General features: G+C 34.9%; 1 protein-coding gene across 1 annotated transcript in view; it reads right to left on the bottom strand.

Annotated features, from left to right (window-relative positions):
* CSMD1 (CUB and Sushi multiple domains 1) overlaps nt 1-19,132 on the bottom strand; it is a 1,057,667-nt gene that overhangs the window by 489,374 nt on the left and 549,161 nt on the right. The window contains exon 5 of the mRNA XM_005426386.3: nt 16,057-16,264. Coding sequence (XP_005426443.2) covers nt 16,057-16,264 — 208 coding nt within the window. The remainder of the gene's footprint in view (nt 1-16,056; nt 16,265-19,132) is intronic.

The following is a 19,132-nucleotide window of genomic DNA, read 5'->3' as shown; positions in this document are numbered from 1 at the left end:
CAACTTCTTTGAGCAAAGTTTAATTTCTCCCTAGTTTTACTGGAAATACCTCTATGATAAAATACTAACATTTTTGTTTTGACTCTGAAAGCAGTATATAATCTCTGTAATAATCTTTTATCACAGTATCACATTAAAACTTTTTGCATTTACATTATTTTAGATACTTACTGACTGCATTTCTGTTTGTTTTCCTACTTTTTATTTACTGTTCAGTTTGTGATTTGTATTCTCCTCACCTCCACAAGCCCTTTCAAGAGCTTCAAAATGATGCAGCTGCTGGGTGGTACAGATGTACTCTATTTCCACTAACATGCTGAGAATAAAAATGATTATTTGTTCATTAACGTTTCATGCCCTATTTTTCAAGATTTACTTTCTCCACACCTGTTGAAGGTTTTGGATCTTGTGCAGCTTATCCAATAAATCAGGCTTAGTACCTCCTACAAATTTCAAAAAACCATTGCCTTCCAACTGGTAAAACTATTGGCTTCGTCTTTTGCATTAAGCTATATCAAATTGGAGTTTCAAATTTTTTAAATAAAAGAAAATACAGAAATTGTTACTGTATTGCTAAAAAAGAATGTTAGTCATGCTATATTCTCAAAGTTTGTTCTTCTCTGAAGCATAGGCTCGGTAAATCCACAATGACTATATCTATGAAATACAAACCAACTCAGCTTTCACCATGTTAAGCACCAAAATCAGTGATTAAAATTTTTAAATTAATTCCCCAGCTGTGGGTATAAAATGAAATATTGTATATTTTACATGAGTGTTTTTTGTCAGATTAGGCATTCTGAAACTGAGTCCCAAAAAACCACAAGTGCAGTTCCTGTCACCTTGCAGTCTGCTCAGTGTCAAGGGCAGGTGCTCTTTGCAGAAGAGCCACACCTGTCAGTATTGATCTGAATGTCAGCATGAAACCAAAATGCTTTGAACATGACTATCTCTGTGAGCACCTGCCCTTCATGAGGACACAACTCCCTGCTACACACAAGACTGTCAAGCACCTGTCATAAGCAAGGAATGACTGTGTTATTCTGCACTTCCAACCTAAGTGGCAGAAGTTAACTTTGCTGTCTCTATTCAAGCCACATGTAGAAGGTCAGTTAGGTTTGGTTGTTAAGAAGTTGGTCAGGGGCTGAGGTCATGGGCAGCTCATGCCAATGGTTTAATGCGGAAAACTGTGAAATGTTAAACCAAATGACACTCAGGGGGAATATACACAGTCATTAAATACAAGGTGTAGAATACCCAGCGTTAGGTGGAACAGAGGGAAGCCAAGCCAGGTCTCTCTGCAGGACCTCTCTGCCTTTGAGGAAGTTGACAGCTCCTCCCATTATGTCCCCAACCTGATGTTTGCTCTGTAAACAAATTTGAGACTTCAGGCAGTGAGTGGCATGGTGCTGTTCTTTGGCTGCATTCCCCCAAACTGCCCTCTAACCTTCTGACAGCCACTCAGCCACAAAATTAGACAAATTCCTACTAGATCTCTAGTGTCTCATGAAAAGCTCATTGAGGATAGGTTGTCTTTGTTCAATACTGAGATCAGGAAACTCGATGTTGTTGTGGATATTTCTACCTCTCTATTTGATACAAATTCATGTTCTCGATTAGGATCTTTTCTGAGCATATTCTGCAAGGATCTGCTCTCAATATATTTACCCTTATTTCTTCATCCTACCTTTAAAAATCCTAAAGGGCAGCTGGATTTGCTTTGTACTGGTAAATATTAAAGTGAATGGAATGAGAGTAAAAAAAAAAAAAGTAAAAATCCATCCCAGAAATGGGAAAAGACACATTTGTTCTTGATTCTCACGATGGAACCTATCAAAAATGGTGGTCTACAAAAATATATCCCAAGGCAGGAAGGGAGTTCCTTCACTTCACTTGACTGGAACCATCCACTCCCCATCTTGAAGGGGACAAATTCTCACATGATTGATTTGGCACAGCTTTTCTATTGTTTTTGCTAGAATTCCTGACAAAGTCTGATTACAAGAATGGTTGTGGCTCTCTGGGTTGTCTGGAAGATTAGCCAGTTGTAACTTAATAAAATTCACAGAAAACACAAACTCATATCATATCTATGCTTCTTTTCTATGTTACATTAATTGGGTCAATTTTACAATTCAAGCAATATTCTTGAGCTATCCCCCATGACCCCATAAGAAACTCAAATAAAACCAAACACTGACATGGGGACCAACAGATGACCTGATTAACACTGAGGGTGGCAGGGAAACAACAAACATCTGCTACTGCAATGCTCTTTTTCATTTCACAATGTCAGTTTACAGCCAAGAATATTTGCAGAGATTTTGAAAACAAACCAAAGAATAATTAAAAATTTTATATTTTTTAAAAAACTAAAAAAAAATTGATTTCTTTATATTATCAAAGAGGAAGCTGGGAGACTACAGTTTGCAAGGACTTACTGGGAACTGGAGTCTGGTAACAGATTTTCAGTCTTGTAGACAAAGACAGAATTTTGTGTCTGGAATCTGAAGCTAGCTATGTGCGGAAGCTGGGAAATAAGATGCTTTCTTTTAACAATAATGATAATAAACAGGTTACAAAACACTCTGAAGGACTGGAAAACACTAAATCGGGGTTATGTAGTATTTTTCTAAAAATAATATGCTCTTGTTCAGGTGGAGAACTTTCATGGGTTCATTTATACAGGTAATAGTTTATTATTAGAATGGGCACGTCTTGTTCCTAAATTTATGAAGTTCATATCTGTTGCCTTAATTTATCAGATTATAATAATGAAAAAATACTCTTGTTTTATATACTTTGAACACACAGGAAACTCAAGAGTGTTATCACTCCTGAGAAGTAAAAGTTTCTGAAAGAATATCCATGTTTGGAGCAAACAGGATCTGAAAACTCTTTTTAATATTTTCATATAAAACATGCAATATTTTAAATCTTCTGGAAAGTATTATTATTTTTTTTAAAATAGATTCTCTTTTATTTTAAACCAATCATCAGTGTCTAAAATTTGAAAATGACTTGAGATTCTCCCAGTATAGAACCATTTAGAATGTAGATAAATCCCAAATATAAATAAAACTCATTAATTCAGCTCTCAAGTCTATGTAGATTTGCAGGGATTTACTGCTACTTACTGTACACAGAAAAATTAACATTTTTAAGAGCTTTATCTAGCCCAGTGGGACTGCAATGGATTGATTTCAAACACAGCAGCTGAAGCAAACACACTACCCTTTTTTTTATTACCATATTTCTACCCAGGGGGCAGCATTCTAATTCTAAATATTTATTATGAAAACCTGTATACCAGTTTCTAAGAAACCAAGATTTCTCTTGATAGCTGCCCTCTGCAGAAGAGTTAAAGCACTCATCTTTAGAAACTCTCCTCATAAATAGCGTCAAATTCTGGAATCCCACACCTTAAATACTAAATATAAGATTTGCTACTTCGAAGGATTTTTTTCATACCATTGAAGAGAGAAGAAGAGCTACTAGAACGTCTTCTTGTATAGTCAGTCTTTAGATCTAGGTTCTGTACATTAAAATTAAAAATCCTACCTTATCCTTGGGCTGTACGTAATAATTTATACCTCATGACACTATTAATTTGAGGCCCACATCCAATCTCAGTTTAAGAAACGATGAGATGGAAAATTCAAACTCAACTTTGAAACTTCCTAAAACAACAAAACCATTGATTCTTTCAAATGTGGAAACAGATTCTGTCTCTTTGTCTTAATCTTTAATTCCATGGTGTGTTTAGCTAGGTATGATATGATGTTTTCTCTGCATGGGTGCATCTAGATGCTCTGAAGCTTTACCTGTGAAACTGATTTTAGATAAGACAAACATCCACTTTTGAATAATGTTCAAATTCTTTTCTAATTACATGTCTCCTTTTCAAACATTCTTTTAAACCTGTGATCAGTCTGTCTCCAGTGTTCTAATTTTGTTCTAATATTGGTTTGGATACACCTCTTTAACACACTTCAGAAAAAGCTTGTTCATTGCAATACTGTACTGAGAACCAGGTAAGAGGGGCTCATGTGAAGGACTTGAGCACCTTCTTCATTTGCTATCACTGCTGAGGTTGTGAGGACAAGCATTTTTTATATCAGTTGATTCTTGTCATCAGTTTTCAATTTTTAAGTCTATCATTAAGCTAAATCATATAAACTCATAATTGATTTGAAATGAAATTCACTCCATATGAATATTAAAATCCATAAAGCCCTTATTTGGGAGCCAGTCTGTTCACTTCATAAATGGGTTACACACGATCTACAAATAAAGGTCTTTTCCTTCCTTTTTGTTTCTGGTATAATTTTATAAGACCTTCTTTAAATAATCATCATGGCTCCACCAAAGTAGTTGCAACTGACAGACGAGCTGAAAGAGTTGAACCCAAGTATATGAGAAACGGGATCACAAAAGGTATTGGCAGAACCTTGTACAAATCTTGTCTGAAGATAATCGTTACCATAGTGTAGCAACTCTGTGAATAAAGCATGTATAAGACCCGGATTTTAAAGAGAAACTCGATCTGTTTTAATAATGACACATTCCTTTATTTTCCCATAAAATACACACAACTCATTTCAACATATGTAGCAGCAGATCTACTGACCTGAATTGCTTTAAATGCACAACAGTAATTCAGTCTCACAGCCAGAAATAGGAGCATTTGATGGTATAATTAAAAAGTTATGTCAGTGTTTATGTACAAGTAGCTCAGACAAAGATGGCATTCTTTAGTCTTGAGCGCATAACTTTTTAATATTAATGATACTTTTATGAACATGGAAAGATTACAAATGACAGTCCAATAAATCTGCATATATGCTCTGCTAGAATATATCCTACTTCTGTTCTTGCATGTATTTTAAGCTACACTGCTCTCACTTCAGCCAGCTAAAAAAGACAGCTTTTGATTATTGTGATGATGCAACTAAATTCACAGTTCAGCTTTTTATAAAAGCCCTGAATACAAAATAGAACCATATGATCCGTCTCATCCAAATGCAGACAATCATGTATCTCTAAATGAGATTTTAATTTAAAATTAAATAATCCTGTATTACTCAGTCTTCGCATAATATTTTACTGTATTGTTTCTAATCAAAATATTTTAGTATCAGGATCACATCATTCCAAAAAAAATAATTTTTTTCTAATATGAGCTCTGGGGAGGAAAACTTGCATTTTTTTTCTGTCTCTTCTCCTTTCTCCATAAAAGTGGGATGAAATAATTTGCCAATCTTATCAGAACATGGAATAGTTTTTCAGTTAATATGCCCATCAGCATCCACTGTTTAAAAAGGAACCATTAGTACTTCCTTTTTTGTTTAGATGGTTTAGATCTGAAATTATCACTCTTCATTGTGGTGCTGCCACAAGCTTGGCTAAACTAGCAAAATCCTTCTGTTTTCTTTTTATTCACATCAAATTGCCTTCCTCACTGATTGTCTTCTCCCCTGCCCGTCTGGGAGATTGGATAAACAGAAACAATATCTCATTCACCACTACACATCATATCGAAACTTTCTGTGCTATAACTACTTTTTTAAAACATCAGAGATACATAACAGCACAGTATTTTTTAAATGCAGACCTCTGCAGAAAATCCTTTAAATCCAATCATATTCACACTTGATTTAAAAAAGAGTAGCCATCAATAAACATGTTATTTAAATTCAATTTAACATTCTTTTAGAGTCAAAGAAATAATCAATGTATTCTGTGTGCTAACTAAACAGAGATACCAGAGGCCAAGGTATTTATTAACTCTAAGAACAGTTCATTGGCAGCTTTACTCTGTGCTGCTGGAGGTCACAGCACTCGTCTCAGCAGAGAAAACATGCAACAAACTAATGCGTAGTTGGCAGTGGAAATTCAGAAAGAGTTTTTTTTGGAGAAGTATGTCTACTTTGGAATATATTGCTGGAAAGAAAACAACCTAAACTACTAACAAATGTTTTTGTTGTCATGTACCATGTTTTAGCAACTTTCAGCACATCCAGGAAAAAAATAAAACACCCCTATATTCACACTTGATTTTTACATCGTAAAAATCTACTCTTCTCTTAAAATGTGATGAAAAATTGCTGAGATAATTTGATATGCTGGAAAGCAAGAACACATTCAACTATGCTAATACCTACTAAATAATTTTTCATATACTTGGGTGTTTGAAAGCATATGTCAGAAAACCCAGAATGTAATAAAACCCTCTATATCTTTTAGAAAATGGCAATAGTTAATATTAAAATTCTAATATATTTGAAATATAACATAGAAAACTACAGTGCTTTAAAAGAGCTGTTTGGTAAATTACCATCCTTCATCCTCACTGATCCTAATGGGAAAAGATGCCACTGTCCATGTCAGGTAAATTTACATCATGATTGATTTCCTTTCTGATATTATTGCTAAACTAGGTACCTGTGTCAAAACTAGAATTTGGTCTGAGGTCCAGGGAAAAACTATCTTTTTGTTTCCCAGACTGATCTAGTAGTCCCAATATTGATCTTTGTTAATTTTGATTTGACCAGATGAACTGAACTGTATTACTTCTACAGGTTTGAGACTTCATATTTTTATGCAGACAGATATTAACACAGCAAGATTTTCTCCATTAAACTTTTTCCTTCTCATGCAGTAACACAGACCTCAAAAAAATATGGATTGGAAAGCTTCAGTTTAAATTGCAGTTGGTTTGGGTTTTTGTTTATGTGTTTGCTGGGTTGTGGATTTTTTTTTTTTTGGTGGGGGATTGTTGGTGTTGTGGATGTTGAGTTGAGTTGAGTTGAGTTTAGTTTAGTTTAGTTTAGTTTAGTTTTGTTTTGTTTTGTTTTGTTTTGTTGGGGTTTTTTAATCAGTGAGTAGGTGTAGTTTTTTCAGAACTACTGTGATTATTGCATGCAAACCTAGAATCCCCAGAAAAAGGGGAGGGAGGGGAAGAACTTAATGTAACATTCCAGAAGTCAAAATATCTGTATGTTTTGTTTTACTCTTCAGGTTGACTGCATTAGATAGATAATGTGTAAAACCAAGAAATTTAGCAATTCATAAATATCTCTAAGTTTCTAATCTGACTACACTGGCACGAACTGTTTCATCATTGAAACATATTTTCCTGAATCCAATGTCAAGAATTTTGTGAGTAAATGAAGCTAATGGTATAGATATTATAGAATAATGCAACATACCTAGTAGAAGGATATTTTAGGAGCCTGCTGAATCCCCAGGGTTATAAAATCTATTTAGAAAGAAGTAAAGTAGTGGTATTTTAAGCAATCTGAGCTCTCCTTTAATGTATTTAAACCATGCTCACATACTTAATTTAAAAGATCTAATTCTTTTTTTATGTTATTTTAAATGTAGTAGAAAATTATACTATGGGTCACAGTGCTTCCTGAAGTGAGTTCTCTCACTGTTATGTTCCTGTCAGTTTGTGATGTGCTATGAATGAAGCCTTTATGCCTCTTCAGCACAGTAGGCTGTAAATTAATAGGTGCAAAGAAAGCAATAGTGTTCTGTGAATTAAGTGTCAACTTAGTGCCTCTGTACTTCTCACTTCATACACGACTCCCATGCTGGTGTTAACAGCTAAGTGGTCTCTGTGTCCTTACAGCTAACACAGGCAAGAGATTATGAGTTCAGACACTACTAATAGCATGGAGTGTATTTACCCTCCTATCTCTTTTAAGGTCAAAATCCTTGTAAAATCTTCAACATACTTTTATACATACAGATACTAATATGTATTTTTATATATATGTATTTAGCAGGGAAAAAATGACAAGAGATAAGTGATGCATTTCAGATATGCTTTCTTCAAATACAAGTCCAAGAACTTTTGTAAGATATCTATGAGAGACATTATCATAAACTAAACATATTTATTGAGATTTGTCTTTGCAGCAGGACTCTAAACAATCTTATTTTTTCTTTAATCAGATAAACCTCAAATAATATACAAATATATGTATATATACACAATATATAATAGGAACAAAAACTGTGGTCCTTATTCCTTCCAACACTTCATTTCTTCCAGTGCAATGCCAGCGACTCAGAGATCACATACAAATTTGGATGCTACATTTCAGCTTATTTTTGAAACCACTACTTGCACTCTTTTTTCTTCTTTTCGCTAAGGCCATTTCAACAATTGAAAACTGCAGACTCATCACTGCAAATAGCAGAGCTCATCTCCTTATATACTTACTTATATTTACTTATATACTACATTATTTAATATATACTTAAATAATAAAAAAAAACTCCACAGCAACCAGATATGTTCCTCTGTATCAAAACATTTTTTAAAAAATGCCACTAGGACGCTGAAAGCAACAGCAAGACAATGCCCAGGATGGTGGAAATAAAGTAACCCTGTCTTAAGATACCAATTTCCCTGCAGTTTTGCTTTCTTAACCATAGTCAGGTTTCATCTTCTCTCCTACATAAATTTTAGGGAGGGTGAGCTGTTCACTACCTGTCTAATCAAAGCTATTTTTTTTTTAATTTCCATAGACTCCAAAGATACTGAGCAGTGTTCACTGTATTTCCCCAAGCCTGCTAACAATTTACTTACAACTGTGGATAATTCATTTTTTCAAGTAGGCATTTGAATGCCTGAAGAAAATCCATTTTGGAACATGATGATTTTGATAAATATAGCCAAGTACAAGATATATCACTGATGATATCAGCTTTTTAATCCTTATTATAGGAAAACAGTAGGAGCGAAAAAGCTGTTTATCTGCACATGTTTGGGTTTAGCAACTGCTTAAAAAAAAACAACAACTGGCTATAGACACAATTAAAACTTGCTATTTCCCACTCAGGGAATTTTAAAAGACTCTGGAGAGCAATACTTTTAGAACTAGAGTACACCAATTGCCTGTATGACATGTTTAGTATACATAGCTGATGTCCTATGCAAAACACTCTGCCAATTTTCTGTATAAATCCCCTAATATGTGAGTGGAGATACTCCTTTTGGAGACTGTGCTTAACAGCACTGAGACCAGTGAGATATTCTCTCCAAGATCATACAACTCCACAGGAACTCAAGTTCAGCACTGTGTTTGCGAACTTTTGATACACTGTTTTGATTGTGACTAAAGCACACGGTCGACTTAAAAAATATATATATAATCTTGGGATGTATGTTTTTCAATCCTTTATCTACCAGAAACCACGATCAACTATGATTTGTCCATTCTTTTTTGGGATAGCTTTTAACAGATTTTAAACTTAAACCATTTAACACAGCAGGAAATGCTGAGGGAGAACACTGAAAAAGGGCGCATTTGTGGGAGCGAAGGGAGCAGCAGGAGCACAGGTATCGCCAACAAAAAAATAACTTGGAGAAACCCGGAGAGGCGAGCATGAGTACCAAAGGCAGCAACTGACAGGACTGAGAAGATGAGGAAAAGATTTATTCCACTGAGCCTTTTGAAGGGACAAGATGTTTGCCATATTAGTTATTTTGGGGATTTTTCTGTCATTTATTCAGTTTTTAATATGCAAATCCCTTCTGATGATACCTTCTGTAGTAAGACTACGAACAAATCATGTGTGGAAGAAATCTCTTAGTAAAATGTATTTAATTAACAGAAATTTCATTCTAATCAGGTAAATAAACATATTATGAATTACAAAGTCTGCAATGTTCTGTCAGGATCATTATATTTTTTCAGTCTTAAAAAGCTCTTCATACAGGCACAGAATCTACATTAGCCACTCACCTTAAAATTTCTTTGTCCCTCCAATGTATCTTGGGGGTTTGGTACTGAATAGTGCTGTATGGTAAATCAGTTTTAAATATTTTTGTGTTGTTACATATATTTCATAGGTTGGGTTCAAGTGCTAGATAACTTTATTGCTAATTTTCACATGTCATAGATTATGTAATTTTACATGGTAACTGAAAACTTTGCAGCATGAAAGTCAACAGAAAGAATTCGAGGGTAACTATGTGTCATTTGTTTTCCTGAAAAAAAAAAGGTTCATGACAGGTCAGATGGACAAGTTACAGACAAGTAGAGAAGCTTAAACCTATGGGTTTCCTAACCAAAACATCTTATAGGGGAAGTCCAGTTAAAAGCTAAAGAAAGATAAGAGCTCCCAAAAACTAGCAGGTAACAAGAGAACACTTTACCAGTAACTCCAAGGCAAGCATATAACTTTTCAGAGTTTCCCTGGTGAAACAAAAAAAGGAATGATGGTCATGATGTCTCTAAAGAGGCTAAAAAAGTAAGCAATGATACATAAATTAATAAAAATTGAATAGTTTCCTCAATGGAAAAGCTGGACTGCAACTGTCTCCCCTTTGTTGCATAGCCATGGCATATCTTTTCTCACCTGATGGAGAAGGAAACAAAAAATAGTGCCTTATATTGGCACAGGTACATCCCAAGCCATTTTCTGGTGTAGTACTTTTTTATTGAAGGTGATCCACAAGTGATGCATCTTTTAACAGCAAACCAATAGATGGTGCTCTTCAGCTGTCTAATTATGTAATTTTGAGCTAAACACTCAGCTCAGATGTCTGGATCTACTGCCATAGGTGTCTATCAAAAAGGTGATCTAGACCACTCCATTACCTCATGCATCACTTTGCTATAGGCTTCTCACAAGGAGAGTGGTAATTAAGATAACAACAGATCTATAAACAGGACAGAAAGCATGCAAATTGAAATCCTACTATTTTGAAATATATCTGAGTGTTTGGACTCGTGTATTTAACTAAGAAACACAAAATAGTATCCAGCTGTTATAAGAGTTATTCATTAACACAGAAACAAGAAGTGAGCTTCAGATGATTCCAGATACTTATGTCAAACTGTATGCCAAGATTATAGCAATTCATTAGTGCTGCTTCCAAATCACTCTCATATCCACATAAAGTTTTATGGCCTTTCACTATGATATTGAAATGATTTATAAGGAAGTCAAAATAACCTTAAAGGTAATTTTAAATAGCATTAGGAAATTAATTTAGACTAAAAAAGTACGAAGTGTAGTTCATTCTCCTGCATTTGCAAATACTGACAAAAATATGAAGGATATTAATTTTGAGTTTAAATTGACGCACAGTAAGAAAAATCAGTATTATAAGGTCAAAGAAAAAAAATTGAACAAAATTTGTTCAAAATTAGGATTCCTCATTTAAAAAAAAATGCAGAATTATTCTTAGTGTCATCATCATCTTTCATGCACAGTATAACAGTCTAACAGAGATAATTTGATGGTTTTTGAAAAATCATGGCCAAGCCACACTTCCATGAAAAAGTCTGCGCTGGACCTACTTATGATCATATGAATTGTCCAGCTTTACCAAACCTACACGTGATAATAAAAACCCCAAATCTTCCATCTCAAGGGGGAGTCTTGGGAAACATTAAGATGTCTTCAATAGGGTGCTTTCCCTAAGTAATAGATTTCTTTTTCAAAACTCTGTTCAGCTAAAGTCTAGATTTCTAAGATATTTGAGATACTTATTAATACTATCTTTAGATCCACCTTGGATTTAATTTTAAGTACCATATAACTTTATGCAGATTTATAAAGGGAGTTTATGTTTGGAAGTATTTTAAAAGTTATATTCAATGTTCAGCTTATTTTTTTATACTCTAATAATTATTAACATAGAAGCCCTTCAGACTGAAAAGATGAACAATTTGCTGGACTTGGAGATGGGCTCCACACATAGCAGAGGCAGTTTTTCTGTTATCCTCTCAAAATTACTGTTTGTGGCATTGCAAACAATAGATTGCCAATGCAAAATAAAATTATTTTACACCTAAAACTCATTATGTAATAGCAAACCAAGAAAATTATTAAAATCCAAAAATATTTCTTTCACCTTTAGTCTAACTGATAGTATTTCTACTTTTTTTTACAGCTTAAAAAGGCTTTTCTATGTCCTTCACATTCATTTTGCACTCATGTTGCTCTTTTAAAACCTGTTGACACTTCTATTGATTCAAAGGAACAATTAAAAATATGGTCACCTATATTCATTCAAGATCCAGAGCCATATAATTGCTCTCTAATTTAAAAAAGCAACCAAACACACTCAAAACAAACCAAAAAATCCCCAAACAAATGAACCTTGAATAACTTCAGGCGTTCTAACTGAATCATGTACATAAAAGAAATAATATCTCCTAACTCTTTTATAAACTAATTCCATTAGGATGGACCATATGAGTGATTTTAAAAATAAGAAAAGTTAACAAATCTCTTCTTCCTTATTAATGCACTGGAAAAGAAGCCAACGATCAGCTATATAAACCAGAAATTTGCTGAGCATCTTATAGAATGTTTAAAAATGTCTTTAAAAACATGGCGTAATTCCAATTTTACAATATTAGTATTATATAGGAAATACGTAGAATCTATATAATTACTATAACATATACATATTTTACAGATACATCAGATTACTGTCCTTTAGCATTTAGATTCCACTTGTTCTTGGATTTCCATTGCTTTACTTAAAAAAAAATTTGTTCTTTCTTTTTTTACTGCAATCATGCTGGAACTGCTTCTAACCTTGCTGGTATGTTTGGGGAGGGTAATCCAGACATATTGCATCATACACTAAAAACACTAAAGAATAATCAGTCTGATATTACTTTCTTAATTCTTGTTCTCTGTCTAGCTTTTACCATGCTCATATATGTGCCTTTTTTCACTTATTCTACAGCAATTATTCCTTTAAGGGAAAAAAACAATCCTAATTACCAGACCATGCTAATGGAATACGTGACTCCTAATACAGAATTAATGTCTAAAGCTGTTGACATGATGCTAGATACAATAAAAGGGAGCAATTAAAAAAAAGTCACATTTTTCAATGATAACACCCCTAGACCATTAGTTTTAAGTATGGAACAACTTCCCATTTAAACACACAGCTGATTTTAGCATATCACAGAATGCACTACATTTAGCATGGCTCTAATGTCACTATGGTAACTGTTCTGGCTTAAATATAGCTGAATGTGTAGCTCCATTCCAAGTTTTCCAAAAATCCTTTAAACATTTCTTATGAAACTGCTCATAGCTTCTCCAGGCTTTCATCAATGATCCTGTACTAATCCTGCACTGGAATCACTGATACCACTACTGTTCATGGTATCTTCATCCATGCCACGGAGACTGGGATGAAGTGCATCCCCAGCAAATTTGCTGATGACGCCAAAATGTGTGGCGACATTGACACACCTGAGGAATAGGATGCCATCCAGAGGTACCAGGACAAGCTTGAAAAGGAGAAGTAGATCCATGGAAAACTCATGAGGGTCGAAAATGCCAAGTGTAAGGTGCGGCACCTGGGTCTGAACAACCCCTCGCATCAATCCAGGCTGGGGGACGAACAGACTGAAAGCAGCCCTGCCAAGAAGGACTTGGGAGTGCTGGTGGATGAGAGGCTGGACATGAGTTCCCATGTATGGCCCTAAAAGCCAAATGTGTCCTGGGCTGCATCAAAAACACCACAGCCAGCAGGGCAAAGGAGGGGATTCTGCCCCTCTGCTCTGGTGAGGCCCCACCTGGAGTGCTGCATCCAGCTCTGTGTCTCAGCACAGGGAAGATATGGACCTGTTCAACTGAGTACAAATGAGGGCTACAAAAATGAATGAAAGCTCGAACATTTCTCATGTAAGAAAAGGCTGAGAGGGTTGTGGCTGTTCAGCCTGGAAAGAGAAGGCTCTGTGGAGATCTCATTTCAGCCTTTCAGTACTTAAAAGAGGTTTATAAGAAAGAGAGGAACAGATTTTTTTTAGCACAACCTGATTTGATAGGACAAGGAGTAATGATTTTAAAGAGGGTAGATTTAGATTACATATAAAGACATTTTTTGACAGTGAAGGTAGACAAACAATGGAAAAAGTTGCCCTGAGAGGCGCTACATGTCTACGCCCAGAAACATTCAAGGTCAGGACAGAGCAACCTCATCCATTTAAAGATGTCCTTGATCACAGTAGAGGTGTATTAGTAGATGGTCTTTTATGTTTCCTTCCAACCCAAATTATATTAAGATTCTATGATCTTAGAAACACACAATAAATCCATGTTTTAGCGATCAGTGCTAAATAATGATCTCCAGAATACCACAGAAAACAAGAAAAATGTTGAGACTGAATTTTAGGAGAAATAAAATTCTTATTATATCTCTGTTCCAATGTAAATCTGACCAATATTGCATGAGATCAATGCAGAATGTTTCCAATGCCTTCTGCTCATATTCTACTTCATCTATTACCAGAAATCAAAAGCACAAGTATGTTGTAAAGTGTCTAGTAGAGTGTCTTAAACAAAATCAAATGGACATACTTATATGTTTTGTAGCAAAATTGCATTAGTTCTTCCCCTTCAAGATTTCGGTTTCTGATACTTAGAAGCCCCAAGAAAAACTTTGCATTGATGACCATTGTGCATGTCTGTGCATGAGTGAGAGGCAAGGGGGTATTCACACATTGTATTTCAGACATGAACACTTAATTTGATTCCAAGCTGTTTCACTAACTGCCATTACACTTTTGCTCATGTGGAAATGTTGGAGAGTTATCTTTTGATGATGGTCTTAAAAAACTGAGTGCCAGACACAGCTAAGGGATAAGGGGTTTTTACATTGGTATTTTAATAAGGATCATTATGGTGCACCATTTTGCCAAGGTGGAATGCGCTGTGATGATGCACACACACGATAGACTGCATATACAATTTATAGACTTCACAAATTAGCATATCTAACAAAGATTCCCCAAAGGGAAGCCTGGATGAATGTCATGATATTCCTCCATCGGAAGAATTCCTCTCTGGAAGGGCCAAATCTTTAGATTACAGGATATGTTCTGGAGAGGACCTTGGTTTCCCAAGATAGCGTGGGGTTTTCTGGCCTCCTACTAAAAGGCCTTTGGGATGTTTGATCTCCTGGCCTAACAAAATACTAGGTCTATGCTAAATTATTGGACTTAAGGAATTACAAGTATGCATGCTAAGAATACTGAGGATACATAAAAGTTATATTAAAATTATATAAAAGAAAAGGAAAAAAATCATCTTGGAATCAGTGACATAGATCTGCATGTGTCTTTAGAACAAAGTTTTCACATAGTTGCCAACTATAGTTACCACACATTTTTATTGATAGATTTTTAAAAGATCAGATGCTAGCTATAACTTCACAATTATCAATATATTGCACTGTCCAGCTAGTTATGACATCAAAATAATAGTAGGATTGTTTCCTATCTCTAGAAAGGCATTCTGAAGATAATAATCATCAGTCATCTGAGAAGATCTACATTTTTCTAGGCTAAATTTTATAGCAATAGTGCATATGTCAAGCACAAGACATTCTCAGAGATGAAAAGGATGAAAAACCTGCATATGTAGGCTGCAAAGAAATTATAATACAAACTGTTCCACAACTTAATCCATTCCCACAGGCAGAACGATCGTCTTTTACTTAGTACAGAGAACATAGATTTAGTATTACAATTACAAATCCCTAATATTGCTAAGTAAACGGTTTTAACATCAGCTAACATAAGATAGTAATGCTTGCATACATGCATACACATAGTGAGACTGAATTACAGCCTGTTTAGAATAAGATGCCATCTATTAGCTGTCTATATATTCCTGTTTTACTCAGGCTGACTTTTGCTCACTACTTTCGTTGCTGAAGTACAATACCATAATATGTCATTCAAGACACAACATCAAAAAATGTTCTTATACCAAGTTCAAATATGTAACATGAATTAAATGCTCACTGATAAGATACTGTACAAATATTACTCTAGTAGATGGAGGAAAATAAGAGGAAGGACAAAGATGTGGAGAGAAACAAAAGGAAACTATTATTTTTTCAGTTCTAAAAGGTGAAAGGGACCAAAAAAGAAGCATAAAACCCAGTCATTGCTAACAGGTAGAAAATATCTTAAATAACCTCTGATATTTTTTCAGTTAGGTACCAAAAAAAGAAAAACAGGAAGTGAGATCTTTAAAAGATCTTTGACTTACCATATTGATGGTGCTTCTGTTCCACTGATCTCTAGGAAGTCATATCCTTCCTCCAACTGGAAGTCAGTAAAGACCAAAGCAATGGTGTCTCCTGGTTCAGCCAATATGGTCCACGTGCAATCAGCATTATTTTCATACTCAGAAGGGAAGTGTGGACTTGAAATAGTTCCACTTGTCCCACGTAGTGTCCCCCCACAAGCTCCTTCAGCTGACAAACAGAATATCAATTACTAATGAACCTGCACTTCAAACAAGTGAAGCGCCATCCTTGTTTCTGCTATAAACCCAGATCTTCTCTACTCACTGAGGATCCATAAATATGCACACACAGAAACAAAATATTGTCCAGGCAAATGGAATGGAATATTGTCTGGCCTTTAAGCAGCAAAGGTTTTTGGTTTGGGTTTTCTGACTTTTTTTCCTTGTTGGTGTCACTTCAGCACCAGGTCAAACAAGAATGAAGGTTAGCAGGGACACCTACTATGAGCTGATTTGGAGAACCTGGCTCTGCAAATGTGTGCACAGAAGAAGCCTAAAAAAGAACTGGGCACAAAATCACAGAAATAGTTAGACTCTTTGTGATACAAATTTAAAAATATTGAACAAATATTTTCTTTCACTTATTTCTTATAACAAAAAAAAAAAAACTGCTGAGAAAAAAAGATGTTCTATTTTTCACTGTCCTAAACTAGGAAGCATTAATAACATCATGCTTTCCTTTCCCTTTTTAAATTTTTTTTTATTCTGAATCAGGATGTTTACAGATGACAAATGAATTCAGAAGATTTTGTTGCCAGATGGACCTTCCAAGCTTCATACATCATCAGTCAATAATGTATATTTTTAATGATTATTAACAATTTTTTAAAATGAAAAGCATAGGAATTTTCTCCTAAATCTTGAACGTTATTTAATATTTTGCCAAAGTATTTAGCAAATGTCTTGTATTTTCCTTGCTAGCCCCAAGAAAATATGTCATCCATACAATTAATTGACATAAGAAATTAAAAATTCATCAGGTGGCTTTTGCTTTTTGATAATGTGGCAATGAAAACCAAAGAAATAGTAATTAAAAACATTTCTGCATAGGAGAAGGATCAGAAGAGAAGCATTTTATTTTTATCTCTTTTATCATCTTTACTTACTGCTTCTATCATTAGGTATTATTTGCATACTATAAGTGCACATGGAGATTCAAAAACACAGAGCTTGGCAAGGTGCATAACACAAGGTACTTATAGTCTAATTAGGATAATAACTGAATAGCTAATTAAGACAACAGAAAAGTGTGGGAGTAGAGCTGCCCTTCTCAATCATAATTGAAAGCCTGTCAGTGAAAGTGTGTTTTAAAGGAATATTTGAAGGAAAAAAGGATTCATTAATCAAAGGAAGAAGAATGCTGGGTCTGGACATTAGAAAAAACAGACTATTAAAAGGGGCTAAATAGCCAATAAGTGACAGAAGTAAAAGGAAGGATTTAAAAAAAGGCAGAAACAGAATAATTTATTTAATGTTTAAGTAATGTATAGAGCGTGAATTTGACTAAAAAGAAGAGAGAAAGCTGCTGAATGGTGCAATCTTTATGCTTCTACATGCAAAAGCAAATTTTGATGTACACAAATGTAACATAACCTTGGCTACTAAAGCCTTATTGATTTAATTTTTTGGAACACAATTTTTTCAGAGGAGGTCATGTTTTTTCAATAAATTTTGTATCTCATTTTCTAGACCCTGATATTTATAAGTGTTTGGTCATTTTTACAATGAAGGAATAGAGCTAGAATAGATTGACTTTCCTAAAAGATTTCTTTTTTGTTGGTGAAATCAGGCCATTTCTGTGATTCCTTCCTCAATTTCTGGCTTTTTATACAGTGTATATTGAAAGGGCCATTGTGCCACTGAGGAATGAAAGGGGGAAAGGAAGTGAAAATTAAAGGACCATGGATAAAGCTGAGAATCTGAGCAAAATCTCCTTCAAAGATTAAAATAATTTGAAAACCGCTGTACATCTATAATAAATCAGAAAAGAGAATTGAGTTTTATTACTGAATAATATCTAAAATTACTCTGTACATCTATAATAAATCAGAAAAGAGTCTAAAATGACTCTTTTTTTTCCCAGTGTTTCTGTGTCTCTGTGTGTGTGTGTTTGTTTTGGGGGATTTTTGTTGTTGTTGCAGTTTTGCTTTTTTCATTTGTTTGTGTTTTGTTTAATTTTTTAAAAATAACTCTCTAGCACTTCATTTCAGATCATCATCCAGCCCAGAAAAGAAAAGAAAAATTAATGTTGTGCATCCTGTACCTGCACTTTTAAGTTTCAGTTTCTAACACGTAACAGTTTCACCTGTAATCTTGAAAGCTAGCAGGCAGAATTTTCCCATTCAGGGTAACCAGCAAGATGAGCAAAATCCTAAATCACCCATATCTCTTTGGTAGTAGCTGCTGCTGTTAAATTTTTTTATGACAGCATCCTCAATTATACCATCTCTCACTGTTTATACTGACTTTAAGTTACATGCTTAAAAGCGGTAAATACAATACTCCTCACTGTTCCTGCTACAGAGCCCTTGAATAATCTTTGAGCTCTAAAGTTCAGAATTTTACAGCTGAAATGTACTTTATTATTACTGGCAACCACATGCAAAAATCTATATTTATACACTGTGCATTACGAATGAGAGCCAAAGGAACTCAGACTACTACAGCTGTCTGCCCAAAGGGATGCATAGCCTTTTAATCTATTCACAGCACCATCCTGAAGAGGTTTGCAAGAAGTCAAGCTAATACAGAAACAGAAAGAGAGCATTGGTCAGCTAGGTAAGACCACAGAAACCAGCCTGAACCAGAGAGCATTTACTCTCTGACAGATATGCTGTGAGTATTTCCTTCATCACAAGTGGCACGCAGGCTAAGGCAACAAGACTGTTGAATAGTAAAGCATAATGCCCTGAAGCATAATGCATTGCTTAAGTGAGTGCAGGCAGGCAGGAGGTGGCCTCACTGCTCAGAGGGTGGGACACAAACTGTGTGGTCTTACACAGCTGGTCCCAGAGTGAGTTGGCCTCCTTGGACTGTC

Source organism: Geospiza fortis, unplaced genomic scaffold (genome assembly GCF_000277835.1).
Source record: "Geospiza fortis unplaced genomic scaffold, GeoFor_1.0 scaffold56, whole genome shotgun sequence".
Taxonomy (NCBI): Eukaryota; Metazoa; Chordata; class Aves; order Passeriformes; family Thraupidae; genus Geospiza; species Geospiza fortis.
The sequence above is the reverse complement of the archived record's forward strand: the minus strand, read 5'-3'. Positions and strand labels throughout refer to the sequence as shown.